We start from the raw sequence: 16,765 nt of genomic DNA on the forward strand, positions 1-16,765 counted from the left end.
ATTATCCAGCACGTTTGTTTTTAGTCATATTATAATAAAGTTGAAATAATGCTGTAACCAGGGAAGAGTTAAATTACAATTGTAATTTAACTCTTCCCTGCTGTAACTGAGTTTGTGATTATTTAACAGTCGGAGAGCCGCGTTGGGAAATATGACCGTTATCGCTGAATTTTCGACTTCGCATGACGTCATAAATTTTAGAAGCCCTCTCTCGGCACAGAAGCGTCAACGTTTCGCGCTAAAACATTAGTATAAAGTATAGGCTACGTCATTTTATAGCTGTTTAATAAACATTAATAGGCGTAAAATTAACCATATATGGTAAGATCAGTTCCTTATATGTTTAAGATGTCACAGGTCACCTAATTTTCTGAATAATTTGTTGGATTTGTTGTCAGTGACAGTTTCTTTCCAAAGTTCGTGTGCAGCCGTCAAAACTGAAGTTTTCTAACAGTTGTTTGTTTACAAATTTCCCATTAGTGGGATTTGCATCCCATACAGTGAATTACCAAAAACTCGACGTATATGGATAAAGTAAGTATCAATAGTCTGTTTTACGTTAAAATTGGCTTGAAACCCTATTTAAGCTTCGATTACAGACTGTGCTTGTTATTAGCTGAAGGGTCAGATCCCTTCCTGGAATTGACATTCGTTATATTTTAGTTACCTAGGAGTACGTTATGTTGTAATTAATAAATAAAAATAATTCTGCTCTTTAGTGCTACTTTAAATCGTTGGGAAGAATAATTGATGCCTGTCTATTTAGCTTAAAATCAAGAAATGTCATTGTGTCGCGACAGTTTGTTATAAATAAGTTAATCTTGTACATTAAAACTAGTATTCAGTTGTGATTGATAATTGCTATACAGCTGCAAATTATACAACAACTTGTAGTGCTGGTTTATCTATTCTAAACTTATATAAACCACAATGTATTCTTGCTAGTAACAATATTCATAAACATAAAGTTATAAAAAGTACAAGAACATTATTATCGATATTTTTCGTAACAAATAAATCGATCTGTTAAGGCTTACAAGCAAACTGGAAGTTTGATAAAGCAAGCATTCATTGTTCTGCTTTAGGCCTACACACCTTGAGAAAAAATAATGAAATCGTGAATAACAAACAGTGATACAGAAACTGGTGGTGCTTGTTTTCTATCTTTAAGTTTTAAATAACACAGTGTATTATTGCTCCAATATGAATAATATAAGGAAGTACAAAGTACAATAACAGGCCTCTCATTGTTACCGATCTTTTTATCTAATAAACAAATCTTTCTAGTACCGGTAAATCGGAAGTGTGGTAATTGTAAAAGAAAAAATGAAACAAATTTATGCTCCAAATATTATTTGTTTTACAGCTTTATATAAGGCAGCTCAGACTGTGCTTGTTATTAGCTGAAGGGTCAGATCCCTTCCTGGAATTGACATTCGTTATATTTTAGTTACCTAGGAGTACGTTATGTTGTAATTAATAATAAAAATAATTCTGCTCTTTAGTGCTACTTTAAATCGTTGGGAAGAATTAATGATGCCTGTCTATTTAGCTTAAAATCAAGAAATGTCGTTGCGTCGCGACAGTTTGTTATAAATAAGTTAATCTTGTACATTAAAACTAGTATTCAGTTGTGATTGATAATTGCTATACAGCTGCAAATTATACAACAACTTGTAGTGCTGGTTTATCTATTCTAAACTTATATAAACCACAATGTATTCTTGCTAGTAACAATATTCATAAACATAAAGTTATAAAAAGTACAAGAACATTATTATCGATATTTTTCGTAACAAATAAATCGATCTGGTAAGGCTTACAAGCAAACTGGAAGTTTGATAAAGCAAGCATTCATTGTTCTGCTTTAGGCCTACACACCTTGAGAAAAAATAATGAAATCGTGAATAACAAACAGTGATACAGAAACTGGTGGTGCTTGTTTTCTATCTTTAAGTTTTAAATAGCACAGTGTTTTATTGCTCCAATATGAATAATATAAGGAAGTACAAAGTACAATAACAGGCCTCTCATTGTTACCGATCTTTTTATCTAATAAACAAATCTTTCTAGTACCGGTAAATCGGAAGTGTGGTAATTGTAAAAGAAAAAATGAAACAAATTTATGCTCCAAATATTATTTGTTTTACAGCTTTATATAAGGCAGCTTTAAAAGTTCAACAATATTTACTGATTAATTTTTAGTCGCGTGGACGCGACTCAATAGTTCACTATGTCGGTCGGTCGGTCTGTCGGTCTGTCTGTCGGTCCGGTATCACTATGCGTTTTATCGCTTTTCTGTACTTTTTGAACTGTTTTGATATACAGAAAAGTTTTAAAGTACATTACTTTTTGAAAGTTCATTTTTTTCTGAGAGCACGCGACTTATGGCTGTTGGCCTTGTTCATCAATGTGTAGCTTATGGAGTAACAAAAAGGAGTCTTGTAAATCAAAATTGCCCATGTTTGACCATTTCAAATTTACTTCATTGATGTCGTTTGTAACATTTGCTACAATAGTGTGATATACTATACAATTATTACATGTTCTTTTAATTTTAAATACAGTTTCATGACAATAAATATCAGCTTTATTAAGTATTTCTTAGTTTTCATTGAGAATTACCTTCCAGTTTATTGGGATAATGCAGAATCGCACCATACAAACGAAATTTTAATTACTTTCAATTCCATACTTTGTTTCAAGATCATTCTGCGAGAGGAAAGATCCTTTGGAATTAGTTACATCTTTAATTGTACGGATACCTGCATTCCACCACAAGTTTTGAATATTAAAAGTTCTTTTAACGAAACAGCAATTGTAAAGTACCTGACAATTATATTTCATTTGCAGTATCTGGATTTAGTGAATATTGGTATACACTCCAGGCTAGCAGTACGGTTCTAGGACACCTACCCCCTAGACAGTTACCCCCGGATGTTTACCACCCGGACAACTACCCCCTTAGGACAACTACCCCCCGGACAACTACTCCCCGGACAACTACCCCCTTAGGACAACTACCCCCTTAGGATAACAACCCCCCGGACAACTACCCCCCGGACAACAACCCCCTTAGGACAACCACCCCCTTAGGATAACTACCCCCCGGGTAACTACCCCCCGGTCAACTACCCCCTGGACAACTACCCCCCCCCCGCCCCCAGACATCTACCCCCTCCCTTAGGACTATATTTATGTTCAATCTTTTACTTTTGTTTACAATAATGAATAGTAATTCCTCAAAGTAACGAATTAAAATATAGTTATTAATTCCTATTATACACTGTTGCAAAGTCAGGTTGTTGAATGGTCTGGGTGGTAGTTGTCCGTCCGGGGGGTAGTTGTTCTAAAGGGATAGTTGTCTGGGTGGTAGTTGTCCAGGGGTTAGTTGTCCTACGGAGGTAGTTGTCCTAAAAGATTATTTGCCCTCGGAGTATTGTCCAGGTCCAGGAGGTAGTTGTCCTACGAGGAGTATTGTGTCAGAGGTAGTTGTCCGCGGGGTAATTACCCGGGGGGGGGGAATTGTCCGGGGGTAATTGTCAGGGGGTAATTGTTCCTAGGGGGTAATTGTCCGGGGGGTAGTTGTCCAGGGGAGTTGTCCTACGGAGGTAGTTGTCCTAAATGATTATTTGCCCTCGGAGTATTGTCCAGGTTCAGGAGGTAGTTGTCCTACGGGGAGTATTGTGTCAGAGGTAGTTGTCCGCGGGGTAATTACCCGGGGGGGGGGGGGGGTAATTGTCCGGGGGTATTTGTCCGGGGGTAGTTGTCCTAAAGGGGTAGTTGTCCTAAGGGGGTAGTTGTCGAGATGGTGGTTGTCCGGGGGTAGTTTTCCGGGGGGTAAATGTCCAGGGAGTGAATATCCGGATACGTAGCAGTACATCTCTATAAAATGTGGATAATTTTGTAAGCAGAGGAGAATATGTTTTTCTCACAAATGGCCTCAAACTCTATGGTTAAAAAAACTTTCCATTTTGCATCCCCATCATCCAGGTACCGTTTTATCCAACACAATTTAAGAGAATGGATGTAACTCGAAATATGTGACATTTTTAAACCGCCCTTGTTTTGTTTTCCATCCCAAAGAAAATCAAAGAACACATTTTGTAGTTTGTTAATATATTCTACATCAGGTGTTGGTAAATTTGAAAAATTATATGATAAAATTGGTAATGCCAAAGACTTGATTATTAATACTTTTCCAATCAAAGATTAAACTCTTAGTTTTCACATGTTGAGAACGCTTTTTATTCGATCCAATTTATTTTCAAAGTTAAGTGTAACAAGTTGATTAGCGTTCCCCGAAACATATACTCCGAGGTATTTGATTGGCCCATCTGTCCAAAACAAATTCTTGGTACAATTTTAAAATTGGTATTGGTAAAAGTGCCTAGTCTTAAAATATTACTTCTATCAAAGTTGTCATTTAGACCAGAAAATGTAGCAGTTATCAAGAATTTCTATTGCTGTATTCAGTAAATATTCATCCTGCAAGAAGAACACACAGTATCATCTGCTAGTTGATTTATTCTTATCAGTATTTGTAATGGTAATACCTTTAAAGTGTTTATTTTGTTTCACTGATATCTCAAGCAATTCTGCCGCAATAAATAAATAAATATGGAAATAAGGGCAACACTGTCGTAGTCCCCTCGATGGTTAAATAATTCGAGGTAAAGCCATTATTAACTACACAGCTTGAAATATCAGTATACAACATTAATTTAAACCAGTTTTTTTTATCATTTCTCCAAACCAAATTTGTCGAGGAATTCTTTAACAAACTTAATCTTATCGAAGGCCTTTTCGAAATCAACAAATAATAACAAATTATTTAAAAAAAAAACGCTAAAGAAAAACATTTAAAAATGTTTTTCTATAGCGTTTTTTTTTTCATCTAATACAAGACGAATATTTTCTCTATGTAGCGATTTAAAAAAAAAACGTTTGGTCCAGGTTTATTATATTTGCCAACGTTTCTTTCATTCGTGTAGCAATTAGTTTTGCTATATTTTTGTAGTCTACGTTTAGTAGCGATATTATTGGACGCCAATTTTTTAACTCTGTTGGATTTTTTTCTCCTTTTGGTAATAAAGATATAACTCCTCTTCGTTGAGATAACATACCTGTATGTTGGGAATATGAAATTGATTGCATTAAACATACCTAACAACATTCCAAAACATTTTATAAAATTCTATAGGCAGAATATCAGTACCATAAGGAGACTTATTATTTTTCATAGATGTTATGGCTGCTGAATATTCTATATCTAGAAGTTCCGAATTACATTTTTTTAAAGTCATTTTCTGAGATTCTCTCGCACTCATGCTGCTCAGTCTTGGGTTCTAACTCTAATACTAACCTCTGTATAGTAAACTACAAAAAATCCAAAACAGAGCTTTACGCTTTATTCTCAAACTTAATCCTATGTCACACCTCTCTGATGATCACTTTAGACTAGCCCATACCATTCCTCTTCAGAAAAGACTCAACTACCAACTTGGTTGTCTTACTTTCAAAACCCTAAATCTTCTTGCTCCTCAATGCTTATACCATCTCCTCACTAACATTACTGCCAATGGGAGGATGACTACTCGTCAAATCTCAAAAGGAAATCTTCACATTCCTAAACCCTCTCTTGAAATTTTCAAACTCTCCTTCAGGCCCCTCATTTCTACAATGATCTTCCTCTATCTATCCGCAATTCCTTATGCTTTTCCTCTTTCAAAACTAGACTTATGACTTTTCTCAAAACTATGTAATCCTTTTCCAGATTTTAAATTGTAAAATAGTAGGTTTATTTATATATATTTTATATTTTGCTTAAAGATATATTGTCCCCCTAAAAAAATATTTTTTTTAATTTTTTTGTTGAATATGTTATTTTAATGTCACATAATAATTATTCACTCTCATAAAAAATTGGGTCTGAAAAAAATGTACTTACCTGAGAAAAAATGTAATTTAAAGCAAAAAATGGTCAAATTGTCTGGAAGACAATAAGTTTTTGTCTTTTTATAGGTGAAATAATTTTTTTCCCCCGTTTTTTTTCTTATGGAAGTAAACAGCTTCATTAAAACTGCAAAATGGCCTATTCAAAGTCCGATTTTAAAAATCTTTATTTTTCATGATTTTGGGGGACAATACATCTTTAATTTAACATATCAGTTATTTTCTATTTTTCAAATTTTCTTACTCGGATTTTTACGCCCGTATTCTTAAACCGAACTTTAGTCGTAGTTCGAGCTAAAACTTTAAAAATGACGTCATTTTAATTCATAAACCGAAATTCAACAAATCGCCGACTAAATCAGGCCAACCTCGACTAAATCGAGACGGATTTTGATCGATTTTTGTAGTCCTGGAGTGGGCAGGCTAAATGGTCGACTAAATGGTTTTTAACCGATGTTTATGAAAAACGTAACAGTCATTGAGTTGTTATATTGGCCAGATATTGAAGAATGAAATATCTATTTTTATATTAGATTTATTAAACATACATTGGTATAAGTTATAATAATGAAAAACATCTTTATTTACAACCGTATACAAATTACATTATTTTCTTCGAGCAAGTCCGACTTGAACTACGTCACGCCATAGCGACAATGGGAGATGCGGAAATTCACCACGCGATGGAATGTTTAGGGGGCCTAGCGCTTTCTTGTCACGCTATGAAGTGTGTGGTTCGTCGCAAACATACTTTGTTGGAGGCCTAGAAAATATGAAAGTTACTGTACCACCATGATTCTTAAATATATTTTGAAGATTTTGTTTGTTGTTAATCGAAAGTACTTCACTGTTAAATTATACTGATCTTGTTCTAATAATTAACGATTACAATTATTTTTCATTTTATATAGTCCTGATGCGTAAAAAGTTTTGTACGAAAATGGAAAATTTCGTCTGCTCTCTTGTCATTGGCCAATGTATAGCCTTTGTTACCCAGACGTGTGTAACTCGACTAAAAGCTCGACTTCATTAAGTCAAACTGCAAACTTCGACTACTTCGTTTCAGTGGTGGCGCCAGCGGGGGGGGGGGGGGCTACGGGGGCTCTAGCCCCCTCGTCGGGGAGCATAGCCTCCCCGTCGGGGAACACGGGTACTTTTTGTCGGGGAATATAATATACAGTAAAAAATGTTTGCGTTCACTTCATATAGCTTCAGCGCCTAGAAAACCACGTTCCATTGACCGTGAGAGTACGTCAGAGGGCTATTATGCACTTTTATGCATTCATTTATTGCCAGCGATCTAACTTACTACTAAACATTAGCTAGGTACGCACTTGTCTGGCGGTATCCCTTTGTACGAATCGTTCAACGTTGGGTCAACACGCGTGATATCAAGTTCCATCCAGGGACCAAAATGTGTAATGTAGTTATTTTCCAGGCGAAGTTTACCGACGGTTACCGAAGGGAACACGGGTACTTTTTGTCGGGGAATAAATTATAATATACAGTAAAAAGCGTTCGCGTTCACTTCGTAGCTAGCTTCAGCGCCTAGAAAACCGCGACGTTTCATTGACCGTGAGAGTACGTCAGAGTGATATTATGCACTTTATATGCATTCATTATTGCCAGCGATCTAACTTACTCCTAAACAATAGCTAGGTTCGCACTTGTCTGTCGGTATCCCTTTGTACGAATCGTTCAACGTTGGGTCGAGACGCGTGATATCATGTTCCATCCAGGGACCAAAATGTGTACTGTAGTTATTTTCCAGGCGAAGTTTACTGACGGTTACGTCGTGTACTGCGTCGACGTACGCTACACTACAGCAGCAAAAACGAATTATGTTAATTGTTCGTATGTTCACCAATTTTTTAATTTACAAGTAACCTTCTTTACCGTGGGGCACCTAAAATAAATTTTTCATCCATTACTAAACAAAAAAACATGCCATTTTCGCTTAGCCAACATCTTATTATAGCTAAGTTATTACATTTTCAATGTCCTGTATGTCATGAATTTCTCACCACTCGGAAGTCCAGATGGTACGCACGCATACACTTGGGAGGAATAAACTTATTTCCCTGACTGAAAAAGGTCTACGCTTGCGTTTTTTAAGCCTCTAGGCCTGATGTTTCCAAAGTATAAAATGCTATTTTTTGAAGACCTGCAGCTCTAGTTTTAAACAGTTTCTTAGCTCAGCCCCAACAATAAAGCTGGTCATATTTCGAAGTACAAGAAGTGCATTTTCCGGGACCTAACATCTCTATTTTTCAAACATTTCTTAGCTCAGTCACAACCATGATAGGGACTTATATATTTTGTTTCATGTTTTGAAGTATAATAAGTTCAATTTCCGGGACCTCCAACTCTATTTTTCTAAATTTTCTTTGAACTTTAATTTTTTAAATTAAAAAATATGGATTGAAACAGTCATCGCGCATCGTTTTTTTGCACGCAGTATTTTATTTATGCATTATAAAAAATGGAAAAAATGGCTACCCTAAATCTGATTAAAATGACCTCAAATGACGCTAGAACGCGTTGCTTCCGGGGGCTTCGCCCCCTGGACCCCCACCGGGGGTCCTTGGCGGCCCCCTGGCCCCCAGCCTAGTGATGCTCGCTTCGCTCGCATAGCCCCCTCGTCGGGGAATGTAGCCCCCGCGTCGGGAAGATCCTGGCGCCACCCCTGCTTCGTTTTTTAATCGAATTTGAAGTAACTACTCGAACTACGACTTTTTCAACTCCTCACTTTTCTTAGGATGTTTACCCTGTCTTGATAACGAAGTAATCTTGCATGGATTACTCTCGGTTTTCCATCTTGTTTAGGCTTGCTGGGTGCACTTTTATGTTGTTTATGAAATGGTTAAAAGAGCTATTGGGAGGCCTAATAGATAATACCAACAATACTAGTTTTGGTAGATTTTGTTACCGTAGGCGTCCATCATAAATAAATTACAAATTTTGTAGATACTGATGTTCCTTTATTTATTCTCTGAACTATCTCTTGTATCTCTACAGATTACAGTATCATTAGCAACTTGAATAAACACCGTGAAAACTTGTAGCCTTATTGGAGCCTATGGTAAAGATACTTTTAACAATGATTATCTCTAAACATTATGTCATAACAAAATGTCTTATTCTCTCTTATCACTTTTTATCTATCTGAACTCTAGAGGGCCTCCTGTAAGTAGGCTGCAGTTACACTCCCACCCAAATCATCTATGATTTAACCTTAACTCCCACCCTTGCCAGAATAAACACAAGTAATGCAAAACTGGAAGTATATTAACAATATTTACCAAAACTATAAAGAATAAGTTAACAGTTTGTATTTTTGAATTCTTTTCGTTCACTTGTTGAAGCTCGACTTTTATATTTACAATTTGTTCCTTTAATTCTTTTCCTTGATTTTCAATCCAATTTTATTCCGATTCTGCTCCGTCGATACCTTCTCTTCAGATATATCATTTATTCCTTTGAAGAGCTTTTTCGTTTCCTCCTCTAGCATAATCTCATGCTTTTCAGTTAATTCATCTGTGATTTTCTTTGTAACAGCTTCAATCTCTTCTGCATGAGATTCTGCTAACTGCTGTCGAATGTTCTGGAATTCTTGAACAAATTCGTTCTCTTTGTCCGATTTTTCAGTACAGAATTGAACCTTGAAATGGTCTTCAACTTCTTCTACTTTGGGTTTCATTTTGCGATCAATTTCAGCAACAACTTCAGAACGCTGTTGGTTTAATGCAATGCGATGGATATCTTCTTGATGGGCACTTTCATCTTCAAACCTTTTCCGATATTCATTTTCCAATCTTTCTTTTTCATCAATAAACTGGGTAACTCTTTCATCTAACTCTGAAGTTTTTCTTCTGCATTTCTTGGTCATCAAGCTCTCGATGAAGTTGCAAATTTACATCTTCTTTTTTTCCATTTTCTCTGTTAGTTCCTTGTTGTGATTATTAAGAAGTGCAACTTGATCTTCGAAGTTTTTTTGGATGTTCTGACAAGCCTCCAAGTCCATCTCTTTCTCATCTAATTGGTCTTGGAGTTCCTTTAAATTCTGTTCTAATGCATCTCTAATTTTGTTATTAGTTTCAGCATCTTCTTCACATTTCTTTTGCAATTCTTGCATTTCATTCTGGTGTCTTTCCTGCAGCTATGACTTAATCATAACAATTTGTCGTCCATAAGTCTCATCAAGTTCTGCATGTAGTAAAGCCAATTGTTCACTAATGTTAGGTGGATTAGACGCTACAACCTGTTGAAGTTGTTTGTTCATATAAGCAAGTTCGTCATCTGATTTCCTTTTAACCAGATCTCTTTCTTCTTTAATTTCTGCTAACTCATCATTTTTCTTAGCATACTTTGTGGCTAAATCCTGCAATAGTGTCTCTTTCTTAGTGACAGTCTCTTGTAACTTGATAACCTGCATTTGTGCTTCAGTCATCTCGTGAGCTGAATCTCTCTCGTTTACATGTAGACTTGTTGGATGTCTCCTTTGGCAAATTTTACAAATACATTTCTGGTTACAGTTCCTTGACACATGGCCATGTGGTAAGCAGCTGAAGCATAGACCATTTTGCTTGATGTATTGCTGTTTTTTGGTTTCAGGTTTTCTGGCAAACGCTCTGCAGTCACTTAGGTGATGGTTATTCATTTTACACATGAAGCATGATGGCATTCCACTGATACTGGTGGCTAGCGTTTGAGATTGGTTTCGATATCTTGAACTTTTTTCTGTGAATTTTGTTTCATTTTCTGGTATTAAGGTAACAGGATCGCAAACAATTTCAGCTTCGGTCGTTAAAAATGTGGAAAAGTCATTGAATGTTGGATAACTACCCTTGATTTGCATAGCGCTCACTGCGTTTCTTCGCCATCTATTCACTAACCAATCTGGTAATTTTTGAAGAATTTTCCGATTTTCTCTGCTGTCATTAAGAACTTCCAAGCCTTTCATTTCCTTCATTGCTATGTTGCATTGGTTCAGAAAGTCAGAGAGTCGCCTAAGGCCATTGTAATCTCTTGCTTGAATCCTTGGCCAGCTGTCTAATTTGTCTCTAAATGCTTCGGAAACTATAAATGGATTTCCATATCTTTTTTCTAAAACTGCTTTAGCGTTTTCATAAGCATGTTCACCTTGTAGCAGAAGGTATCCACTGACAACTTCCTTTGCTGGGCCTCCTATGTATCTCTTAAGGTAGTGAATTCTGTCTGCTTTAGAAATTCCTTTATTTTCGATTAAACATCTAAAGGATGCGTTCCAATCATAGTACTTAAGAGGATCGCCATCGAATATTGGTGGCTCTGGTGCTGGTATGCGGTTCATACTGAAGGCTGAAGAAAAGGCTTCTGCTAAAGCGTTTAAGTCTGTGGTACTGCTAGATTGATTTTGAGGCATTGTCGGTTGGGTTGTTGTTGCTTGTGTCTGTGTCATTAGAGGTTGAGGTTTGGTTAGGTTGCGAAACCTTAGTGCATGATCATTTGAGGTTTGGTGTGGTGTGGTCATAATTTCTCGATATCCGTTCTGAATTTCCTGTTGAATTGCATCAACTCGTGCATTCTCTACAGCTGCAGCTTGTTTAGCCTCTAAAACTTTGAACTCTGCTTCAGCTTTGGCATGTTCTGTTCTTTGCTGTGCTTCCCGCCTTATTTCTTCAAGCCTTGCTTCTGCTTTCTTAATTTCCATTTCAGCTTCCTTTGCTGTAAGGTCTGCTTTCTGTTTAGCCATTTTTTCAGCAAATTGAGCAGTTTTGTTGGCTGCAGCAGCATTCGCCACGGCTTGAGCTTTAATGCTAACAATAGATCGACATGAACTCTTTGATGCTGCAGATTTTGAGGCTTGACACTCAAGGGCTAATGCATGTGCCTTATCCATAGCACTTGTTATACTAGCTTTGATGGAGTTGGCAATGGTGAGATATATGTTCTCATTCTCCAGGTGATCTTTGCGATGAATACCATCTCTATCTTGTGCATACAATTTATTCAATACGCACCAAGCATCACTATATTCCTTTAATGCAGCTTTAGCTTTGCATAATGCAGTTTGTATCTCAAATACGTCGCTTGGAACATCTTCTAGTTCACTTGATGCTTCTTGAGCCTTTCTCTGAGTTTGACTCAACAGTTTTACTTCAGTAGCAATGCTAATTGACAGGTCCTTATCTGTAGGGCGTCTCTCACTTTGTTCTTTTAGATTCATTGAGTTTTCATCAGCTAAGTTTTCACTGTTACCGTAGGCGTCCATCATAAATAAATTACAAATTTTGTAGATACTGATGTTCCTTTATTTATTCTCTGAACTATCTCTTGTATCTCTACAAATTACAGTATCATTAGCAACTTGAATAAACACCGTGAAAACTTGTAGCCTTATTGGAGCCTATGGTAAAGATACTTTTAACAATGATTATCTCTAAACTTTATGTCATAAAAAAATGTCTTATTCTCTCTTATCACTTTTTATCTATCTGAACTCTAGAGGGCCTCCTGTAAGTAGGCTGCAGTTACAGATTTGTCCTCTGAATTTGGCACGATAGATCACGACATCCTTGTCAGTCATTTGTAGAGGGAATTTGGTATTACTGGCTCTGTTTACATTGGGTAACTAGCTACCATCAAGACCGTTATAGTAGAGTTGGTGAACTTGGTGAATACTCTAGAAACCATATTTTCCAGTACGGTGTTTCTCTGAGGGGTCTATGGTTGAACCTCTTATTTTCACTGTGTATGATCAACCTATCGCTGATATTATTAAGCGTTTTGATGTAGCTTATCACATATATAATACGCTGACGATACACAATGTATGTCAGTTTTGATCATAGGTCGGAGGATGGTTTATCGGCTGCTAAACACAAACTTATTGGGTGGAACATATCACATGCTGTCGTGTAAACATGGTATATATTAAACTAATTAGTCATTTTGGCTGGTGGTCGTGGTACACCATGACTGAATTATTCAACATTTTGACTAATGTACGAGCATGTTTGAAGTTATGCTATATAAATAAATGAGTTATTAATGTGAATGGTTGTAAACATGTTCTGTTGTAGTATTCTTTGATAGTGGGTTATATTTGTGAGGTGTGTCTGAAATGGGGTTTTGTTAGACGACCATGGCATGATACTAAGGTGTATTAATCAGTTTCGGTAAACGAGCTCTGTGACGGATATAATAGAGGAATGAGAGTCAGCAAGGTTGGCAGTAATGCCAGACAATGCCGCCTCTCACTTTGTTGTTAAATAAAAACAGACCTAATCAGGCAGACGTTTCAGAATTAACTAATAGTGAAATAGCCCATGTGGTGTACATATAAATGTGTACGAGGGTATGTGTGTTTCTGTACCGTAGGCTTTTGTCATGAAAGTAAAAAAGCACATACCACCTAAATCGAAACAAATAGATGTAGAAGTGAGAGGTACGCTTTCTTTCAAATTCTAAATCGAAATTTCCTTTTTCTAGACTGGATTATGAGTTATTGTTTGTATTGTTATGTCACTGATCATATCTAAGATAACTACTTTTGTATAAGGTTCGTATCAATAGACAAATGGTGTCTTGTACCACCATGGTACTAATACAATTTATTACTGATTGTAAAGAGTCATTCACAATAGTTTCCTAGTCAGTAGAAAACTTCCTTCTAGACTTACTATAGGCAAGACAATTATATTTTTGTATGAACATTTCAAAGAAACTTCACTTGTGCACTGTTAAAACAATTCTTGTAAAAAAACGGTAAATTACTTGCAATCTGGACGCCAGTAATTTACCGTAATGTAGAATTACAGGTACTGTTGAAAATAAAATACTGTAAAACTACAGTAAATTACTGTTGGTCATAAAGTCGGTTGTCTACCGCAATGTAGAATCACAGGTACTGTTGAAAATAAATTACTGTAAAACTACAGTAAATTACTGTTGGTCATAAAGTCGGTTGTCTACCGTAATGTAGAATCACAGGTACTGTTGAAAATAAATTACTATAAAACTACAGTAAATTACTGTTGGTCATAAAGTTGGTTGTCTACCGTAATGTAGGATAGACTTGTGACATGAGTACTTCAACTATAGTGAAAGGAGTGGTGCAATTCTTCTAGAAAATCGTCATAGATTGGCTCTGTACGGTACAATTTAGAAAGTCAGACATCTAGTACAGTTCAGTTTTAAGTATTAATGTAAGTTGTGCAATTTATGTAACAGTAGGCCTACTTTTTTTCCAAACATTTATTGATATGATAGGTATAACTCTGAGTTTATTTTTCTTATTTCATACACATCCAACAGCTAGCACAAACTCGCCAATCACAGAATGGATAAACTATTTAATAAATTATTGTGCCCTAAAACTAAGTCTTATTTGAGACTTAGGGAGTGGAGTTGAAAGAGTTGTGAGTTACAAACCCTGCACTAGGTCCGGATTGAACCCCGGTCCTTGGGATTGGAAGGAAAGCACGTCAACCACCAAACTACAGCTCCACTGCATTGTATAATTGATACGCTAGATGACAGACAGGAAGAGAGTGGGGTTGAAATGGCTTGTTGCCGTTAATTTTACTTAGGCCTATATTACTTATACAATCATGATGGAAACCGCCATCGTTTATTGTCGCAACAATAAACAAACAGATACAATTCTACTGTTTACTGTTTTCACTTTTAAATGACAGTTCTAGTAACAGTACCTTTCATATTTTAACTTAATGGTTAACATTCAATTTGTTTGTTGGTTCTTTCCTCTGCAACCGTTCTCAGCTTTCTTTTCCTTGTGAAAAAGTAAATATAATATTGTTCAATGAAGATCATCAATCATTCAAAAGGATAAATTGTCTTAATCAATGAGAATGAAAATGAAAAAATAATTTAAAACATTTTGACAATGACGAATTCTCATAATTTGATAATATGTGTCCAGTATTATGCAAATTGGATGGTTCTTCCATGTTAGGTCCTCTAAAGTTAGTTTTGTATAGGTAAATTTAGCCTAAACATATAGGCGAATATTAAATTTAGTACTTTACTTTTTGATAAACTTCCGATAATGTTACTTTGCAAAACAAGATGAATTGATCCATAAACAGTTTATTTTAAATACAACAAATTACATTTTTCAGAAATGAAGACAGAAAACTGACAATATGGCAACAGGTAATGTTAAAGATTGAAAATAACTGATTTCATCTTGCATACTACCAACATTTCAAATTAAATTTCTTTAAAATGTTCTCTTTTAAATAATTTTATAGATTTTACTGTGAATTTAGTGAACGTTTCAGGATGGTATGATGACCACAACCTCTTTCGACAGCTGAAAGTGTTATACCACGATTTAATTACAGTAGCGAACATAGACAAAGCCAAGAAAACAATAGACTTACTGCATCAATTAATGACATCAGGATATTTGAGTTCAGACAAGCCTTCGTTACTTTACGAAACAATCAAAGTAACTCAAACATTTGAAGTAATGAAAGTTGTCCAACAATCTTTCTTTGAAGATCAAGAAATCAAAATTACAACGTTCACTCCATATCGACACTGGATTTTAGATTTCGGAAATGGACTTACACAGGCTGATGTAGAAAACATTGATGCACTGTACAATGGTACTGCGCTAAAGAAATACCAAGATGCTTGGAGTATGATTTTGGATTTTGAACACAGACAAATACTTTGTGAAGACAAAATTGAAGAATTTATTACCAGTCTTAACAAAATTGGACTACACTCAAAGGTGGAATGCCTGACTAAAGGTATGTTGTAGGACAAAATTTGCAAAACCATGTTTATTTGAGGAAAACTATGAAAATAGTGAAATCCACATTTTTTTCCGAATAGAAGTACCTAAATAATGTAACAAACAAATAAAACAACTTAAAAAAATTGTTTGTATAGTTTTCACATTGACCGACTGGCTTCCAACGTTTTATAATCTTCTTAATTATAATAATTACTAATGTTTAATGTGAATATTTCTGAAATGGAAACATTGGAATTGTATTTTTATCAATGAAATGGATAAATGGTCTGAATTTATGATTCGAATGATAGACTTGTCATGAGGTAAAATATTAATCTATTCTTATTATTTATTTATCAGGTCAAACAGTAGATAAATAAAAATAGACGTTTTTTCCACTCTATCACAGCTCACCTTTGGCATGGGCGTCTCTATTTGTCATCGAATATGTTCGATTCAAATCTAAATTCTTTGATATTTTTTACGATTAACATTGGACGATCATAACAGTGGTGATGATATCGTGATTAGGGGATCTAGGATTCTAGCCTGAATTACGGTTCTGACGTGCTATAAAATACTAGTTTATAGTGTTTCAAAAAGAGCGACGTTTCGGAACCATCATGGAACCATTCTCAAGATCAAAATGAGTAAAGAAATTATAGTAAATGTCTCTTAATTCGTTTTTGTATTGCATCGAGAACAGTTTAACACAAATAACATTTTCAGATGAGTATACCACTAGTATGAACTTTTGCCAATGAGCTATGCTCGACGCGATTATGAGGTCATGTTCCGAATATGAGCACTGTTTCTATAATTTGACAGTATGATTTATATATAATTTACACAGTGCTACGCAACACAATTGATTTATATATTCCGTACCACGCCGAGAATGTTGAAGAGTCGCTATCCAATCGAGTTTGAACAATACCATGAAAGCCCCAGTGATCTAATGGTTAGGACAGCTCAAGCAGGACGGTCCGAGTTCGAGTGGATCGGTTGGGGCGAATTTTTTCTCATTCTTACAGATTTCCTTATCGTTATCGTTTCAAA

At 35.7% G+C, this 16,765-nt stretch overlaps 2 protein-coding genes across 8 annotated transcripts in view; one reads left to right on the forward strand and one right to left on the reverse strand.

Moving 5' to 3' along the window:
- Positions 1–276: 276 nt before the first annotated feature.
- Positions 277–16,765, forward strand: part of LOC140059881 (uncharacterized) — a 39,710-nt gene continuing 23,221 nt past the window's right edge. For 5 of the 7 annotated variants that reach the window (XM_072105848.1, XM_072105852.1, XM_072105853.1 and 2 more), the window contains exons 1-3: positions 12,178–12,348; positions 15,081–15,114; positions 15,213–15,719. In XM_072105848.1, the coding sequence (XP_071961949.1) occupies positions 15,105–15,114; positions 15,213–15,719 (517 nt within the window). In that variant the 5' untranslated portion in view covers positions 12,178–12,348; positions 15,081–15,104. Of the gene's footprint in view, positions 535–12,177; positions 12,349–12,625; positions 12,864–15,080; positions 15,115–15,212; positions 15,720–16,765 lie in introns of those variants that run through there. The other 2 variants (XM_072105849.1, XM_072105850.1) reach the window with 2 other exon arrangements.
- LOC140061233 (uncharacterized) lies at positions 10,115–12,208 on the reverse strand. The gene has a single exon (XM_072107742.1). The coding sequence runs from the start codon at positions 12,206–12,208 to the stop codon at positions 10,115–10,117; it is 2,094 nt and encodes a 697-aa protein (XP_071963843.1).

The sequence above is a fragment of the Antedon mediterranea genome, chromosome 10, assembly GCF_964355755.1.
Source record: "Antedon mediterranea chromosome 10, ecAntMedi1.1, whole genome shotgun sequence".
Classification (NCBI taxonomy): Eukaryota; Metazoa; Echinodermata; class Crinoidea; order Comatulida; family Antedonidae; genus Antedon; species Antedon mediterranea.

Coding starts and splice junctions, on each gene's coding strand:
- LOC140061233 (XM_072107742.1), bottom strand. CDS start 12,208: ATGGACGCCTACGGTAACAGTGAAAACTTAGCTGATGAAAACTCAATG.